Source organism: Buceros rhinoceros, unplaced genomic scaffold, assembly GCF_000710305.1.
Source record: "Buceros rhinoceros silvestris isolate BGI_N320 unplaced genomic scaffold, ASM71030v1 scaffold7601, whole genome shotgun sequence".
Classification (NCBI taxonomy): Eukaryota; Metazoa; Chordata; class Aves; order Bucerotiformes; family Bucerotidae; genus Buceros; species Buceros rhinoceros.
This window is the reverse complement of record NW_010394777.1, coordinates 16,364-35,924: the sequence shown is the minus strand read 5'-3', so window position 1 is coordinate 35,924 and position 19,561 is coordinate 16,364. Positions and strand designations below refer to the sequence as shown.

Below are 19,561 nucleotides of genomic sequence, written 5' to 3'. Positions count from 1 at the left end.
AGATCAACTGTTGTAAGTAGCTGCTTCAGAAGGGGGAAATAAGGAACAGATGAGGTAATCCAAATGCTGTATAAAGGAAGTAATATGTCTTTGCTGATGGTTGACTTGAATTTTGGTTTATTAACCTGTTAATATAGCAATTGTACCTTTTCATCTTCCATTTCTGGATAGCATTTGTAACAGGTTGATGGATTAGTCTTTGACTTCCTCTGAGAAGTAGAACTCATGCTTCTGTGACGTGTTTGTCATGGACTTCTGGAGGAGTTGTGTGCTTTCTGCCTGGTCCTGAGGTTTAACCCTATGCCATTACGTAGTCCCAGGAAAAACTCTTGTGCTGGAGACTTGAGTTGAACCATCTTCCACTTGGGTGGTCATTTCTTATGCTAGAAGACCTGAAGATACCTGCTGAATTTCTGAAGTCCTACAGGTGGATGTATTGAATAAATAAATCCCTGCATAAAGCCATAAAATAGCTTTGTAATTGATGTTCAGTAATGAAAATACCAAAACCAGATTGATACGGTATTCCCATATTTCACTGGTGTGACTGATCTTGTTGGACTTCTCAGTTAGTAAGACATAATTACTGTTTTGTTTACAGAGCAGCTTTGAGCAGTCAGATTCTTCTGTGCTACTCTGTTCACTGCTGTTCCATCTGTTAAATAAATAAATTGATTTTTTTTCTTAAATTCCTTTACCTTCTGTAATTGAAATAATCCTGCAAAGCTGTGAATGAATCCAGGCATTTCTAACTGTGTTAACACTTTTTTTTAATTATAAAGAATGCCGGTGTAGGGTGTATTCTGAAAAGTTGTATTGAAATTAGACCTTTGTAATATGGCTCAGTGGCAGCCACATGATAGTGGGTGTGGGAGACTAGTTTAATAAATATCAATCTTTTAAGGATCAAAATGTTTTTTTCTTTCTGAAATGATCAAAAGCAGGAACACTCAGAAGAGATGCTCTATCTACTGTTACTTGAATTGGACGGAGTCAGTTTTGCAAAGCAAGCTTTCCTGCATACCTACGGTAACAGGCGTTTTTAAATAGCTATTGCATCTGTTCAGTGAAGTCTCTGTACTGCTTCATGTGCACTGAGGGGTTTCTAACTTTTGTCCAGATAGATATATCCAACTATAGCTTTCTTTTTTTGAAAAAATATTCTCTTTTTAAGAGAAGAGATTATCTTTTTAAGATAAAACATTGATTCCCTTGTGGTTTAGTGCTGAGTGTGTTATTCTTGCCTTTAAGGGAGTGAATATATGAGCAAATGCTGTTTTTCAATGCCTAAATGACCTGCTGCAAATTTCAGTTTGAAACAGTGTTTTCAGGATTATTCTTAATATGTTCATAGTACTGCAAGCTTTCTGGACCATTTTGTGCAAAAGCTTTTAATCCAGAAAAAATGCATCCTTAGTCATAAAGATACACTGTCACTACTGACCAGGCATGAGAAGAATAGGCTAAATAACTTCAGAGAAAAGCATTGGGTTTTATTATTATTATTATGTATTAGATATTAGATATCTAATTAGCAGACTGCCAAGCATGGAAATTTCATATTGCATTCCAAAGCGGCCCGGATTTTCTAGCTTTCTGTATCTTGGTATCGAACCTTTAGAATAAATACTTTTGTATCACTTTAAATGAGAAGTTATTTAATTATTTTAAGCAACATTTTTGTCTTGGAGACGCACCATACATAATGCTGCTGTCTCCTTTGAGAGCACACGTAGAATCAGTCTCGAGGAGAAAAGACAGCGCAGAAAGAACCGTGCCTCGACTGTACCACCCAAGGAGGCCTTCCGCTGTGCTTTTTGCAACCGGACTTGCCTATCCCGCATTGGCCTTTTCAGCCATCAGCGCGTTTGCAGTAAGCGTGGGTAAAGCCCGTCCCAAATCTTCGTCCGCCAAGCCAAGCCATGATGGTGATTGAGAAAAAAATTTAAAAGGCACGTGATAGATAAATCATGAAATGCCTTCATGCTTATGCATTCTGTTGCTCTGTTTATTATTTAATAGCAATTAATTAAGTCTGTTCCTTTTTATGGACTGCAAAAGTTAAATGACTCTTGTCCACATGGTTGCATGCTCCTGTAAAGCACACAAGGAAAAAAAATTCAGGTGTGCAAAGGGTAACAACTTTCAGGATTTCTTTGTTTTTACCTTCAGGGAGAGAGGTTTGGAAGGAGCAGAGAATGCTGCCCTTCTGACTGAGGACTGGCAGAAAAGTCAACCTTCCATCAGTCCGGGAGCAGCAGGGCAGTCTGCTCCATTGCTCCAGCAAGCTGGATGCTGAGGACAGCAAGACAGGCAGGGTGTTGTTCTCATGAGCAAGGGACGCAGTCCCACAGTAGCCAAACAGGAAGAACAGAGCAGGTTCAGTGACAGTAACCAGGGACATCAAACAGCCCAGTGATCGGTAGCCACAAGGCACGTTTTGGGTGAAGCCAGGAAGTAAGTCAAGGTCATGACCAGTAAGGTGTATAGATATAGCTCAGACCAGGACCAAAGGCAAAGGCCTAAGCTTGAAGGCAGTTCTTGAATCAAGCAAGACAGGCCTCCAGTGAGGGTTCTTGCAGCTTCTAGAACAGCAGTCCGATCCTAGGTTACTTAGACGTGCTATATCAGAGCTGGCCTTGAGCATAGGCAGGGAAACTCCTGGCCGAATGAAGAGGTGATAGAGCTTGTTGGCACACTCCAGGAGCTGACATAACCAACCAAACACAGAATGTGGGCACATTGTGGATGTGGATGAAGATAGTTGAAGCTGCTGCCATTTTACCACCACCTGGCTGGGTGGTGAAGGACTACATCCTGTGGGGATACCATCTCCTGCAGTAGGTGGTGAATAGGCCGTGTCCTGTGTAGCCCAGCAGCCTAGCATCTGAACTTGTGCTGGCTGCATTCAGTGCTGGGAGCCACTGTTGGGCCATGGTGGATATTTTCCAGGTCAGTCGCGGAAATTCAATGTGAACATAAACTAGAAAAAATACGGAGCAAATTCAGTCTCTTGAATGGAAGATGATGTACCTGTATGTACTAGTAGTAAATTATTTTTATTTGAGGAAAAAAGCTGGAAATAATCCATTTTTATTGGAATATAACTTACTCCACGCTGAAAGCAGTTTTTAATTTCAGCTGTGCATGGAAAGCACAGGTGCAGAATAGCAGAATTAATGTTTAAGGTTCTCTTCTGTCTGTAATGTCATGTAGTTTCTCATGGAAACAGTCTTTTTTGATATTTCTGGCTTAAAGAATAATTCTTCTGATTCAGGATAATCTAGCCCCAAAATGAGAATAGGGTGTTCACAGAGTTTTATTTTTAGATCTGTGAGCTTATATTTTAGAAAGAGTAACTCCTAGTGTTTTACATGCTAACTTTTTTTCCTGAGAAGTACAGGCACATGCAATTTTTGAGGCTCTTTGCCAAAAGATCTTCATTTACATAAATATTTCTTTCAGAGGCGTAGCTTAAGACATTGAGCTCAGGAGGTTAGAGACTTCCATCTGCACACCAGCAGTGGGCTGTTGGCTTCTGAACAGTAGCTTTGTTCATCGTATTCAGAACACTGTTCACATTCAGACTTAAGTAGAGCTGGCATTAAAATTCAGCTAATTTCTTTCATGTGATGCATCAGTTGTGTGTTTTATTTAAATCTATGTCACATTCTCTTTTGGCTTTTTATTTTTTAGATTTAAGAGTTGAAGTAACTCTTTAACTCCTTATGCCCTGATATGACTTAATTTTCATTTTGCCAGTGTTGAACCCTAGAATACTGACAGTAAATATATATAACTAAAGTGGGCATTAGTGGCTTTGGCTTTTTTACATTTCAGATGTTTGAATAAAAGCAGATACACTTACAATCAGTTTAGTTATAGATTTATATAAGGCAAAATAGAATAACTTAAGGTAGTAGCTAAATATCAGTGTAAGATATACAATTCACAGATTCTCTTGAGTGTGTGAGTTTTACTTTGATAATGCCAATGTTTTTGTTTTGTTTTTTCTTTTGACCACTTGCTTGTTGAGATGAGGAATGCTTTTAGCTCCTGTTCGATTTCTTTAATGACTGTTGAAGAATGAACCATTTCCGTTCTTTGAAACTGTAACCTACTTCTGCATATCAAGTTTCTCCTCTTACAGAAGCGCCACCTTTTAGTTTCTTAAGGCTGGAGCCTGTGAAGCCTTACGTACATTGAACTTCCCTAAGGCGAATGATCCCAGTGCCATCCAGGCAGCTTTGCTCATAGTGATTTGGAGAATTAAAACCTTTGCTAGAATAGGCTACAGATGTTTTTATGCTTTGTTATATTTTCCTGTGCTGAAAGGAACAGGAACATCACTGTGAATAAAGTTGTTCATACATACTGCTTATGACAGCATGGTATGACAGTATCCTCTCTCTGTTAGGTACATGGTCCATTCAGATGTTTTCTGGTAAAATTTATAGGAATTTGTTAATTTTACTTTTAGTATGGTGCACGACTGTCCTAAAAATGAGATTGAAAGATTAAACACAGTTAACATTTGTTTTTAATGTAAAAGAGTTACACTTACTCAGGCATCTGTTATTGATCCTTTATTAACATAAAATGCTATAAATATTCTGTGTAAATCTCCCACTCTCTCAAATAATCCCATGGTACATAAAGTTCTACTTTTTATGGAGGATCTAAAAATAAAGAATAAAGAAGATCTTTGCTTTTAAAAAGCTAGCAAATTGTGAAATAAGGTAAGATTCAGCTAATGATAGATTTAGTTCATTAGCTGTATTAGAAATACAATTAAATTACAACCAGATTTTTTTTAAGTGTTCTTTTCATAGATACGTGAGTGTATAGTTTTTAATGTAAGATATTCTTGGTTGTACTTCAACAGGTTACCGAGCATACATGAGAGCTCCTTTTCCATCCATGCAGCAGCATACTCCTTTCTCCCACGACAGCACTGGCAATTGCCTCAGCTGCTTTAATTGGCCAGTAATAACAGAAAACTTACAGTTTCTTTGGGCTGTGTTAACTTCTTTTGGGGAAGTTGCAGCAACTCACAGAAGAGTCAACATGTTTATGCTAAGTCATTCCTTTCTATGGAGCTGCAATCATAATACGTCTTTGAGAAAAGCCTTTAACTAGTGAAGTGCATCATTCATTTTATATTTACATAAGGTTTTTTTTAATTAAAAAATATATCTTCTTCTCTCATAACTTCTATCTATTTTTACTTTAAATACAACATGGTTGTGTTGTCACTGGTATCCATATAGAGGGCTGTCACCGTCACTTTATAGTCATTGCTATAACTGTGTCGGCCATTCTCATTACATTCTTTCACTGTTTCTATTTTTATTACGCTGGATGTAAGAAACATTTTTTTCATTCTAGTAATCTGTAATTTGGTTTGTCATTTCTCATTTGCTATCAGATGAGATACCAGTCATAAGACTATGAGATGAGATGTCAAATAAGAGATGTTCCTTCCTAAAGCTCCTTTATACTAGTGCTTACACAAGAAGAACCCACACCATCACTTGACCGTTGTCATAATGCGTCGACAATCCCTTCTATTTATCGTGTCTCACTGTTCTGTTATTCTCTTTGTGGCTTCTTGTCTTACAAGGTGAATTACTTGAAAGCAGGCAGGTTTTTTTTTCACTTTTTAATATGAAATCATGCATAGTTGGGTTTTGATGGATGTCTAAGATACCTGAGTGTTACTGTTACAGGAAATGTTAGTTTTAAAATGAGAATTTTAACCATGGAATTTTTGATCAGGATATCAGAATTTGAATAGATGTTTGAGGTTAATGTCGACAATGATTAGCTTCCCCTTACTTGGATTTGACGTTACATTACTGAGCTATAAATTCCTGATCTGATGTTAGTCTTCTGTATGGCTTTTTAGATCAGAAAACATAGCCGTTTGAGAATTTTTGTGTATTAGAAAAGGTTAAATTGTTCTTTCTGCAGACAGTGCAACTCTTCATGGGGTCTCTTAATTTGCCAAAGATCATGGAGAATGGATGCAAATGTACCAGTATTTCACCCTAGAATATCACTATGCAAATGAGGACATACTGTAATAAACATGGTTTATGATTTATTTAATTTTTACCCCCTAGAATTTCAAAGAATATTCCTACAACTAAAGATGTTGAACCTCTGCTTGAAATTGATGGAGATATACGGAACTTTGAAGTATTTTTATCTTCACGAACACCTGTTCTTGTTGCACGTGATGTAAGAACCTTTCTGCCATGTACTGTAAACTTAGATCCCAAGCTACGAGAAATCATTGCAGGTGAGTATGTTTTCAAATAAATGGAAAATGACAATCATATTATTTATTTTCATTTCAGGTAGAGCTGCTTTGTATGTTGCCAAGAATCCTGATTTGTTCATCAAATCAGACTTTCGGATTGTCTGATTTGACTTCAGTAATGGACTGTTCAGTTTCACGCAGTAGCTTTGCTGTAAAGGCCAGATCATACTAAACTGAAGTTTCTCTTTTGGAGGGGGGAATCCGCTGTTCTTGATTTGAAGACTGCTTTCGCAGATGGAGGAAATGATATTTTAGTAGTAGAGGTGCGAGTTGGCTTTCAGACCTTTGTAAACAATTTTGAATAGTATCAGTAAGATCCTGTAGAACTGAAGCCAGTGAAACAAAGTGGAACGTCTCTGTGTGATGCATACCCCACTAGATACCTGTGCAGTTGGTACCCAAGAGTTACTTGTTAGTCTGCTCTAGTACAACATTTAAATTCATTCTATGGTGAGTGTTGTTTAATGTGCAGTGGTTGTTATCTTTACTTGCTTGTAGACTCAAATAATGCACTCAGGTTCAGGTACGTTCTGTTCTGCAAAACCACTCCGCTCAGCATTAAGCGTTCTGACTGTCACTGCTGCTGCGGATTGTTGTGATGCATGGTATGACACTTATTGTCCAGTCTTAGGCTATTGACTCTGGACTAAGGCTAAGGCAACATTTCCACCTGTTAAGAGATGCTAAAGCTTTGAAGAAAACCAGAACTTTAAGTTTAAAATAGGATCCTTTTGAGTCTTTGCTATGACAGGCAGTGTTCTAGATGGGAACTGAATTTGGGTATTAATAGATCTCTTTCCCTGTCTTTTCTGTGGTGACATTTCAGTCCTCAATTGGAATCCTTTTTGTTCTTTCTTTTTATCAACTTCCTTCTCTGCACTTGATAGCTACAGTGGTGTAGCCTGACTTTGCTCACAAAGCTCTGTCTCGTTAATTTCTTCAGAATCCGTACAGGTCACACTATCACATCAGATGTACTTGCATTTCTTCCCATTTGGGTTAGGATTTGTAACTTACTCTCTGGAAGAAGAATGTTTAGAGGCATTTAATGTGCTATGTGGATTTATGCAATAAATTGTCCTAACTTTCCTAAAGACTCCTGTGTATATGTGATTCTCAAGAGAAATCAACTGAATGCAGCTGAAAGTGACATTTAATGTTCTACTTGATGAGTTCTGATTGGAGTTTAAAAATGTACTGCAATGAATTGGCAAACAAATAAAACCTTTTTCTAATATTTCAGGCAAAATCTCATTCTTTTTTGCATTTTTATTTTTCAGACGTTCGTGCTGCAAGAGATCAAATGAATATTGGAGGACTTCCTTATCCCACATTGCCTTTACATGAGGCACCTGCTAGAGGAACATCTCTGTTCAGTCAGCCTTCATCAGCTTGCTCTTCTACAACCTCTTTCAACGGACCTTTCAATAGTGGAGTTTTATCACCACAACCTCATAGCAGTTACTACAGTGGTATGACAGGACCTCAGCATCCATTTTACAATCGGGTAAATAATCGAGAACCAATTAACATGCTTCTGATTTCATCTAGTAATATTGCAGATGTCATCTATGAAGTGTTAAAAAACCCATGCAAGGTTTGTTTAGGAATGGAGAAAAGTCCAACAGTTAGTAAATTTCACAGTAATGTTCAGTTCACTGTAGTCTGAGGGAGAAATATGGTAAATTGCATCACAAATTACACAAGGGGCAAAAAGGTCAAATAATTTTGAGACTCTTCTCAATTGTAAGATGTTGCAGGGTTTTTCTTTTTATTTTGGTGGGGTAAACTGTGCTCAGTCATTCACATACTTGCTCACAGACATCGGGAGGGATTCCAGCTTTTTCTTGGTGAGTTTTGTTGGTTAAAACATTCAGAAACTCAAATGTGGAGCTACGTTGCAAGAATGTATGTCTGTCTTCCTTTTGTATCTTTTTAAAGTTATTCTGGGATCTTTTCCCTAAACCAGTGTTGCACTAGTTTAAAGGAATTAACATAAATTGCATGAAACATACATTTTTGAGCTATTTCTGGGCTTCAGAAAACAGTCCTGGGCATGGCTCACTTGCAAATTGAATGAAGTACTTCACTGTACAGTCTCGTCGAGTCTAAACTTTCTGGTTTTGTGGGATGTATTTTTAAAATTTATTTTTTACTTTTTTTCCTGCACTACTATCAGGAAAAGTAAAAAAAAAAAAGGTAGAAAGCTGATATGAGTCATTTCTATATACAGAAAATGGCCTCAACTTTAAGTAGGTTCTACTGTAGGTAAATGTTTAATCTAATAAGCTGGAAGGAAAATAGAGTTATTCCTAAATCAGTGTTTGTTAACCAAGGCAGAAAAGAGTACGAGTAGCACAGAATTCTTTATGTATTCTAAAATTATTCTTATATAGCCTCAATACAATGACAATATGCTGTTTTGTGGAAAATAACTTAAAATTATATATACTTTGTAGTAGGCCACCACTGATAAGTGCTTGTCACGTAGATCTTCATGCTGATACTAGCTCAGCTTTGTTCAAGTAGGTGTTGAACTAGAAGCCCTGGTTTTGTGGCTGTGTTACTGTACATGACAAGGTCTAAAGTATGGGGAGATACGCAGTTGAAACTTGTATGGTTTTTTTGCTCTAATAAGCATTACGAAAGCAATTATTGGTGAGTCGTAAGCTGTTCTTGAAATGAGTTTTTTGTGTGAAGTGTATACAGAGGGCATACAGGCTTGCTTAGTTTTTGCCTGCTGAAGACTGCAATCCTTCAGTTTTGGCCTTTCGGTCTGAAATGTTATACTGCCCTTCTAAGGTGTAATCATCTGTAGTGTTACATGTTTTCAAATATTGACAAAGAGTCATAAAGGTACTGTCATGAACACCACGTACTGAGGTATGTGGTGAGAACCTCATTCTAGTAGAATATTTAGACTGAAAGGCTGTTTCCTTCAGCATTTTCAATCATACTTCACTTCTCAGATTTTTGCAAGAATGGTGTTTAAAAAAAGACAGCAGCTGAAGAATAGGCTCTGCCCAGCAGAAGTTTCTAAGAGAGGTCTTGGGTACCTGTACGACACGACACAATGTGTTGAAATGCATCTGTGGAAATGCAAAAGCACTCTAAGTTCTGGGGCTAGATGCCTAGATAGATTATTCAGACTGGTAAATGGTTCCTGTCCTGTTGTCTTTAAGCATTGATTTGTGCTTAAGAAAAGCGCCTTTGAGCTGTTGGGGGAAAAACTCTGTTTATTTTTAGGAAATACAATTTTTTAAATTGTTTTAAGTTTCTGCTTTGTTCTTTAGATGCTCCTATGTTATGAACCTTGAGCTTCCAGTGACATAATCTATTCTTTTTTGGTTTAAAACCCTGTTCTCCCTCCATATAGCTGTAAAGGAATGATTATCGTCCCATTTAGCAGCTCTTCAACTTGGCGCTTTGGTTCTCAGTATAGTACTATGCTGAACACGTACGTTTACCAGTGGCCTGGCTACAAGTTGGGTTCAAGTCCGGTTTCTAAAAATTGCCACTTTCATGGATCATTGTGGAGACCCTGTTTCTTAAGGGGAAGTTCAGAGCAGCAGGCAAGTCTAATCAGTATTTCCTGGGTGGGAACTAGAAATTATAATACATGAAGACTTTTTTTGCAAGTTCTTTGATATCTTAGCATTAAGTGTAGTGTTTATTATTTTATCTGCAAACTTGGAGAACAGCTCTACATTGGTTTGTGCCTGACACATATTTGTATTGATCTCATATTTTCACAAGATCAGCATTGCCAAACTTCAAAGAAAGACTGAGCTGTAGAGTTCAAGCCTATAAAGAAGAATTAATCCCACGGTGAAGTAAGTGAAGGGGACTTAAGGCGTAATTAGAAATCACAAAAGAAATGTGGGATAATTGCCTTACTGGACAAACTGTTTTCATTGCTTAGTAGCCTGATGATTTGTGGCCCTCAAACAGGTGCTGATTCTGTGTTTCAGACGGTGGTCTTTGCAGTAAGAGCTAGGCACTTGAGTGCAGTATGGTTGTTAAACATTTCATCCTTGGGGGTTTTCCACGTGGCTAAAGCTGATAGTGGAAAACTGAGGCATTTAATTATTCTAAAAATAACATGAACTTTTTTTGAAGATAATTTCATTTCCAGAAAATACTACCCAATCTGCCTTATGACAGTGAAATAGTTTTAAATCAGTGAATTTTCTGAGTCATCCTATGCTAATCAATAAATGTAAGGCAAAGGCTAGGCATTGGTTCTCCTACCTGTTCAAACCAAAACAAACTTCCACATTTAGGCTGATGGATACAATGTGTATCATGATATTTTATATGCTGGAAGAGCATATGAGCTTTTTGTGGTGATCATGTTGAAGGAGTGTGCAAAGACTACATGTAGCAGCTAAGTATATGGAGCCATTTGTACTTTCCAGAAATTGCTCAAAGTTGTAGCATGTGCCATCTAAGTCATTGATGTATGCAGGAATTAAACTTTATTGTCTCGGTTCATTTACAGCTGCTTCTGAATGCAGAGAATTTTTAGTCCTTATAGACAAATGCAAAGTAGAATTCTTCATAAAATTTTACTCCTTCCTCACATATTGACCGTTGTGTCATGAGATTATTTACTGTGCTGAATTTGGTGAGGTAGACTACTCAGAATCTTGTCATGTGCAGAAACACAAACCAAGTAGTATGTTCTGTGAAATAGCTGGGTAATACGATTTTTTAAATGCTACATATAGAAACATCAGAAATTTGTAATACAGCCATTATTTTGAGATTCCTTTTTTTTTTTTTTTTTACTCTTAGTATTGCAGTTGGTAAGCATAGAAAACTTCAGAAGCATCTCTTAACTCCTTTTTGCCTTTTTTTTTTTTTTTTTTTAGAACTGGGTAATGAGTTGAAAGCAATGAGCATTGTAATTCTGCTTTCCTGAAGTCTAGTGGCTCTACTGCTTTCCATGGCATTGCCTTTAAAGAGAATTGGCAAGGAGACGAAAATCTTGATTTCAAAAGTGAACTCAAATTCACAGATAGATCAAAACAAAATTTCACAATAAAAAACCAGTTTGTACTTTCTAACTGCATTTCCAGTTGTACAGTTCGTAACTCTTAAATGCACACACACAGAGGTTTTTGTTGCATGTCAGGGGGCAGCATGTGAATTTCAGGGAACATGTTTTTACAGTTGCTTTTAAAATTTGGAAGACTGGAGCATATGCAGTCCTCTGTTGGAATTATATTTGTAATTTTGAGATCTGTATATCTTCTAGAAGTGTTTTTATTAAAAGCCCTAATTCTCATTTAGAGCCTTTACAGTGATGTGCTGATCAGACTTTTGGAAACTTGTATGGTGTTTATTGTCTTGAAATTCATTAGTAAAAAAGGATAAAAAGGAACCTGGTTATAAAAATGATTATAAGAGTTAACTGATACTTGTGGAGAGGAAAAAAAAAGTATTTCTGTTTTTAAAAAACCTTTCTGATACTTGTTTTATGATCATTTAACATTGTCCTTTAAAATGATATTTGTATTGAACAACATGCATTGTTGTATTTCCAACAAAACAAAGCTCAAATATTGTCTGCTATAAAAATCTATTTATAGATTTATAAGATACAGTATTTGTGGAAACCCTCAGACTGGTTACCACAGGTATGGGAAGTTCTGGTGATGCTATTATGCACGACAATTTTTTCTTTTGGTACAGTTTTCTTCAGTATTATGAAACACTGTAAGTTTTACTGTGGGTTTTGGGTTCAGATTTTAGATTTTGGGTTTAGCAGGTTTGAGAGAGTGAAATTATTAGAAATATCCTTAAATGATCCTTTTTCCATATTCAGAACAGATGCTAGGAGTGTAGCTATCGAAAACACTCCAACTCTGTTCCTCCAGAATATCATGCCAGAGCACCCACTGGCTAAAGGATTTTGAAGAACTTCAGAACTCACTCCAGAGCTTTTCACGGAATTCTGTTCAATGCAAAAAGTAAAGCAAGCTATGAGCAATTGGTATTTTTCATGTTGTTAAACTCAACTAGAGGATGTGTTTTGTTAAAATAAGTTTTATTTTATTATTACATTTTGATTTGTGTAATTGTTTGTCCCTTTTTTGTTACATTTTTTTTTTTCCATAGCCATTCTTTGCCCCATATCTTTACATGCCAAGGTATTACCCTGGCAGTTCTCATCTCATCTCACGTCCACCACTAAAAACGAGTTTGTCCAGAGATCAGAACAATGGCCTAGTAAGTATTTTGAAGGATAATTCAAATACTAACCCAGACAATAAATATAGTGAGTAATGAAAATGAAGTTTATTAATGGTGTTTCACTATTAGATGAATACAAGCTCTGTTTTACAAACACTTTAAGCAAAGGTGTTATTAACATGTAAAGTAAAATGTATTTTGTTTTAACTTTAGAAATTACTCAAAGAGGAAAACCAATCCTAACATCCAGGTATCAAGATTAAAGGAGCATGATCTGTAATACTGGCAGGAAAATATCTTAATGAAAATGCCAGCTATACTACAGTAAAGAAATCAATATAGTGTAGTATTGTAAGAAAAAGAGTGCTACTTGTAAACTTCCATTCGAATTTTATAAGATAAAATGACGTTCTTTAATGTTGTAGATAATTGTAAAAATTGGAAGGACAAAGTAAAAAGTTAAAAGGACTGTTGTAAATATTTAAAACAAAATACATTTTATCTTAAGTATGCATCAGTTGTAGCTTGGTTTTTTTAAGTATATATAATTCAACTTTACTCATTGAAAAGGAAAAACAAGCAGACTATTCTAGCTTCATATAAAATAATAAAATTCCTTTTTAACATTATTTATTTTACTGACAGATGGCTGTTCAAATAGAATTAAGAACTAAGGAAAGCTAGAAAAGTAAAAGCCTCACTTGTCAATCAGTTTATTTCTAGGATATTGATACAATGCGCAAAGCTATTAAAAGGTGGTAAAATCTTCAGTCACTTAAGGGAAACAAATGTGTTTCTGTTGAATTATGTATTGTTACGAGATTGTTCTCATTCACTGTTTACTTCATGTTTTTTGTTGAGCCCTTGATTATTTTACCCAAATCATAATATTTTGTTGTTGTTAGGATGTTATCAAGGAGGATGCTGATGAGGGGCTTCCTTCACCCACAGACCCCTCAATGGTAAATGAGTAGTCATGTGGTGTGGAAATTTTAGCATCTCATTGCTTTTTCAGCAGTAATGAGTCTGCATTAATCGTAACTGCAGTTCACTAACACTGCATCAGTGGCTTTGGTGGGCAGATAGAGTAGTTGAAAACTAATGTAGTTTGTGAATGAATTTAAGAGCTAATATTTCACTTTTAAGATGTATATATATTATATTTTTCCTCTGTAGTTTTCCCCTTGCCTCAGTAGCTATGGTGAGCTTTCAGTAAAGAGTGTTGTGGTAGCTAAACAGTGAAGAATGACAGCTGGTCATTCGGTGCTTAGATTTTAGAATGAAGTAACTGTGGTTTTTTTCCTCTTTAGTCAGCTCTCTCATCTGCTACATACTTATTTAGTTGGTGATATAAAGCTATCACAGTTAACACATGATAAAGCAACTTTTGGTAGAAATTTTAGAAATATTTTAAAACTGCTGGTCATAAATTTACTCTTGAGTCAGAATGCTAACTAACATCTGCCTTTTCCACGACTTCTTGTTGGCTTATCCAAAGTATTCACACAAAGATGTCTTTTTTATGGATATCTGTTTTAACTCTAACTGTGCGAATCTAACAAATTATTAATTAGCAAAGCAAAGAGGTTAATATGATTGTCATCATTCTCTTAATATTGCTGCCAATAGTTGTTGGCAACAGTTACACTTTGATCTTGGTTATTTTTTCTTCTAGTAGATCATTTGATTTTTGGAATGTCTTTGCATTGTTGTGCAATGAAGAAAAACCCCACACAAGTTCCAGACCTGTATTTAACTCCATATACCTTCACTGAGCACCCTTATCTAGGCGACCCAATGGAAAATGTACCTTAAATTTCTGTCATCCAGGCCATTAGCTGCCTTGTGTGAAGGGATGACTTTGGAGTAAATTTTTCTGGTGGTATATTTTTGGAGGTGCTGATGCCTTCCCTGTGTTTGATTTCTTATCTCAGTATCTGATTCTCTTCCTAGTCCTTTGCAGCTTGTCAGTGCAAGAAGAAAAACTAAGGACTTCTGAGAAAGTAGTAGAGTGCTGGCTGAAGTATCCATGAGTGTGAGAAAGGACGTGCGACTGGCAAAGTGGGAGTTAATCTCAGGGCAAAGTAGTGAATGAGCTCCAGCAGCAGAGCTGGACCTGGTTGCTCTTCTGCTCTTGCTGCTCTGAGTATGTATCTTGAGCACACTCATGCTCTGGTTTCAAGCAGCAGTTTAAAAGATTCATGTAAGTTAGGTAGTCTGTTGACTGTAGGTAGGAAAATACAAGAGTTAGAACATTAAAAAGAAACCTTTTTTGAAATAATGAAAACAGAGGATTTTATTTTCGAGTTTAATTTATACTACTTTTAACCCAGTGTAAATGTAAAATTTTCAATTTGTTTAAATCTCTTGGCTGTTTTGTGAGAATGTTGTTAGTCACGGTGCAGTATTAGAATAGAATAAACTGTTTCAGTTAGAAGGGACCTATGGTAATCATCTGGTCCAACTGCCAGACCAATTCAGAGCTGACCAAAAGTTAAAGCTTGTTATTAATGGTATTGTCCAATGCCTCTTGAACATAGACAGGCTTGAGGCATTAACCACCTCTCTAGGAAGCCTGTTCCAGAGTTTGACCACCCTCCTGGTAAAGAAGAATGTGTGCCTAACAGAATACCTCATCAGAATTTCGTCTGTTCTAATAACACTTCTTTTGTAGACTTTATTGGAATTTCTTCGAAAGGAAACAGTAATTACTTGGTTTGGGTACTGCTATTATCCAGAGGTGATGAGTACAATAATTTCATTCAGCTATTTAGGTAGCTCTTAATTGATGGGTCATTGCCACTATAGAAATGATACGGCTTGTACTTATTAAATGGATTGGTGCATGCAAAGTAATGAAATAAACTAAAAAACTGTACAAAATAGTTATAGAAGTCAAGATGTGTAACTGGTTTGATGACTGGAAACAAGAGGATTGTGTAGAATCAAAGTTGACTTTCATGCAAATCTGGCAAGATGCCAGAAATTTTGCAAATTTACATCCATGTAAAATAGAGAATAATCATTCTTTTGAATGTTGTAAGTCTTACAGGGCAAATCTCAGTTTCTTTGGGAGAATATAGATGTATTTTTTTTTAATGCAGATCATCATTGCTACTCATCCTCAGCACAGCTCTGCCAACTCATACAATGTTACGTAATATACAGTTAAGGCCCTGCCAGTGTTGTTAGTCTGACACTGGAGCTGACTGAATTCTGAAATTTCAGATCCTAAATGCGAGTCTTGTAAAATCAATTTAAGTCCAGGTTAGCTTAGTGGAAATCAGAAATATTTTGAGACCAGTCATCCTGTATCAGTAATTTGACCTTTGCTGCCTTCTGTATTTGGATTCTGTTGTTGATGAGAAAACTGATGTGTCTCAGACTATAGTTTACTATTCTTTACTGAATGGATCAAAACAGAGATGTCAAATGGAAACTTTACCAATACCATCTATATAGTTACATCAGCATGAAAGTGTGTAGCTAATCACTAATGAAAATAGACTGCAGATGTCAACCTTTGCACATGTGTGATGGAGGAAAATGTGCGTTTCTGCTGATTTTACTATACAAATGGTCATTTCTGGCAGGAACTGCAAAAGCTTCTAGAGTTTATAATTGAATTGTAGTGTAACCGATACCTGTTTATGGTATCCCCTATCATGTTAGAAATCAAACATTAGCAGTGGTTATCTGTCATGAATTTAGTCGTGTGCTTTAGTTTGCATTGTTCGTTATGACTTGTCAGGATGCAGCTGCTTGTATTATAATTACTTTTTTTAAATACATTTTTCATACTGCACTATGAATATATAATACCTTCAGATGTAGCGTGTGTGCTTTGAATGAGAACTGACATGGCCCAGAGCATGAAGTGTATGTAATCATACGACATTCTTAAAGAATGTCTTAAAGAAATGGGAGGTACTCTTCAAAAGTTTGAGCATGAGTGGAAATGTGCAGTATGGGAGTTTTCTTGGATTTTCCAGGTGCTTTAATGTAGCATCTTTGTGCTTTGCGTATTTGTTCTTCAAAAGAAGTACCTTTTTCAGTTCTATGGGTGGTAATGGTTTGCCTTTGTGGTTTTTTTTTTTTTTTTTTTGGGGGGGGGGGGGGGGGGGGGGGCAAAATTGTGTCCTCTAAGCACTGGCCACTGCCTTTTCTTTTTTTTTTTTTTTTTTTTTTTTTGGGGGTGGGGTGGGGGGGGGGGGCAAGGGGATTGTGCTTAGATAAAAGGGTTCAAAGATATTTGAGATACTTTGGTGGTATAATGTGATCTTGAAATAGCAGAATAATGTTTGGTTAAAAGCAGGATTTTCCATCAAAAATGTAATGTAAAATTTATATGGAAACGAAATACAGCTGAGTGTCACTTTTTTACCAGTGCAAGGTAGTCATCAAAGCAGTCTGCTCATAGGAAAATGGTATTTCTATAGCATATACTAAATGTTTATTCTAAAGGTGTATCTTAAGTTTCCTTACGTTATGAAAATACCTGTTTCTGTCCTAATGTTGACTTCCTCTGTTTACTTCAAAGCATGTCATCTGTACGTTCAACCTTTCTGATATCCTTTAAGCAGTTGTTTCTTTTCATTCTCTTTTGTCCTTTTCTCAAAGCTGTGTAAGTCTGGGTTAAACAGACAGGTACCGCCACTTTCTGTGAATTATCATTCACTTATTTCAGAGTCATTTCAGAAGCTATTTTACTGGCGCTTCATGCTGGGCTGTCTGTAAACTAATGCTCATTACTAGCCTTGAGGTTTGTTTTGACAAGCTGCTTTTAGCTTTTGCATGGCAAATACTTTTCAGACTAATGTTCTCTAAGCATCTCTAACAAAACCACTAAGGCTGAAAAATGTGTCAGTTTAAGTACAGTTTTAATTCACTTACATGGTGACAATATCCCTAAAGCTATTACATTACTTATTCTTTGGAGAGTGCTTTTTGTAAAGAATGATTTGGATTAATGTGTGTGTATTTCAAACAGTTCACACTTTAACAAAAATAGTCTAAATATTTTAGTGCTTTTCCACGTTTTTTTAATACACAGAAAGAAGAGTTTCTAAACTAACTCTTAATGCGTGCAGAAAGAATGACTTGTTCTTCATTGTTAGAAAAATATTTTGATCTGGAGAACTGTTACACTAGAAGCATTTAAAACTTTTCTTTTTTTTTATATAGGATAGATAATGTATTTAATAAATTCAGAGAACAAAGGCAGTTGCTTACACACATTACTCGGGGATCATTTATTTTAGTAGTGCCACAATGCACTTTTAGCTGTAACAGTTTCTTTCTTTTAATTGATGAGCTTTCTTTCAAAAAATAATTAAAAGACTTGAATTAGCTTCATACCTTTTCTTTATTGATGTATTATCTAACTCATGCAAACAGTAAATAGTGTGTTTATGGGGAAATAATAGACAGAATTGGTATCCTGAAGAAAAACTTAAAGTGATTGTTTTTAAAGAGGAAGGATAGAGGTTTGTGTTAAAGTCTGTGATAAATAGTTCATGGATGAAGCTTCTTCCTGTCATCTTTGTCAGTCTGATGGCTGGCTTATATCTTGAACATGATAAAGATACCTAAAGATACCTTTAGATGCCTATAATACTTAATTAGTTATCATTTTAGGTAACTCAGTAGCTTAGGTGAGTAGCGTGCCTACCTGCCCAGATCAGGATATCTCCTGTAACAATAAGGTAGAAATAACTCTGAGGTTAAATGGTAGTAGATAATGGGGTTTTGGCTTGCTGCCTTGGTATTAACAGTTGAATAAATTATTCTTAAATACCTTGGTTTAGATAATTCAGATATGGTTAATGCCATTCTGAGTGATAATCCTTGTTTTTTATAAGCAATATATTTGGATCTATTAATTTATATCAATTCTGAAAGATTAAATAACTTTGAAGTAATTAAATGAAAATGGAATAAAAGTATTTTGACTATAAAAACAGTCTTCATTGGCGATTTGAGAAAGATAGTCAAACTCCATTAACTGAACTCTGAGTAATCCGCATGTGATGACGCGCTCTGAAGCTTTAGAAGCTCTTTTGCATCCTCCCAAAATGAGCTTCACTTGGTGTAGAGTCTACAGTACTGAAACAAAAACTTAACATTCAGAAAAACAGGAGGGTGCAACCTCCCTCCTAGGAGGAAGGCATACAAGTCTTTCATAGCTGATAAAACTGACTCTGATTTTTCTTTCAGGAATTTGGAATCATTAGTGTAACTGTTCATAGCTTTGCACTTTACTATTCTTTAATGCACAGGTCCCCACGCAGGGAGAATGTGGGTTTTTTTCAGAACATACTGTCTTAGTATACTGACTATCTGCAGATGCATTTGTTTTGTTTTTCCACACTTGCTTTGAAATTCCCAGAAGCTGGTAACATTAACAGCACACATTCTGTGTTACAGATAGGAGTAGGGAATAATTTATGCCCAAATCTTGCCCAAGTTTGACATCTATGAAGCATCCTCATAGTGCCTTGGAGGGCAGTGGCACTGCTGCTCTGTGTTTCTGTACTGTGGTACACAACTCCTTGGCTTGATCTTGCATAAACGGAGCTGAAGGAACTCTTGAAAATTGACAGATGTTGCTAAAATTACCTGAAGAATCCAAGTTATGTTCTAGGTCATCTTTGTCCCATACTAAACCAGGAGCTTTTAAGACAGGAAAATATAACTTGTGTCTGTGTTATTAAAAAAACAAATAAACCAACAAGCAAAAAAACCCCAGAAAACAAACCCAAAATCAAACTAACTACTAAAATCGGGGGGAAACTCTGCCTAAAGGTACATTTGAAATTGATTAACCCTTTCTTAATATTTCTGATTTTATGTTGTTTTTCTTAAATAATGTTATTTAAGGGAGTTATTTTCTCACGCAGGCAGGACTCAAGATTCTGAGTCTCTTCTCATACAAATACCTATAATAAATGTTTCCCAATATAAAGATATTTTGTTAGTAATTAAAAATGCCTGTGCATTCTTACGCTCATCTCTTAATTTTAAAATGTAGTTGAACAC

General features: G+C 36.1%; 1 protein-coding gene across 1 annotated transcript in view; it reads left to right on the top strand.

Annotated features, from left to right (window-relative positions):
- KIDINS220 (kinase D-interacting substrate, 220kDa) overlaps positions 1-19,561 on the top strand; it is a 67,401-nt gene that overhangs the window by 41,166 nt on the left and 6,674 nt on the right. Inside the window, exons 22-25 of the mRNA XM_010145322.1 lie at positions 6,126-6,304; positions 7,606-7,832; positions 12,449-12,559; positions 13,429-13,485. Coding sequence (XP_010143624.1) covers positions 6,126-6,304; positions 7,606-7,832; positions 12,449-12,559; positions 13,429-13,485 — 574 coding nt within the window. The remainder of the gene's footprint in view (positions 1-6,125; positions 6,305-7,605; positions 7,833-12,448; positions 12,560-13,428; positions 13,486-19,561) is intronic.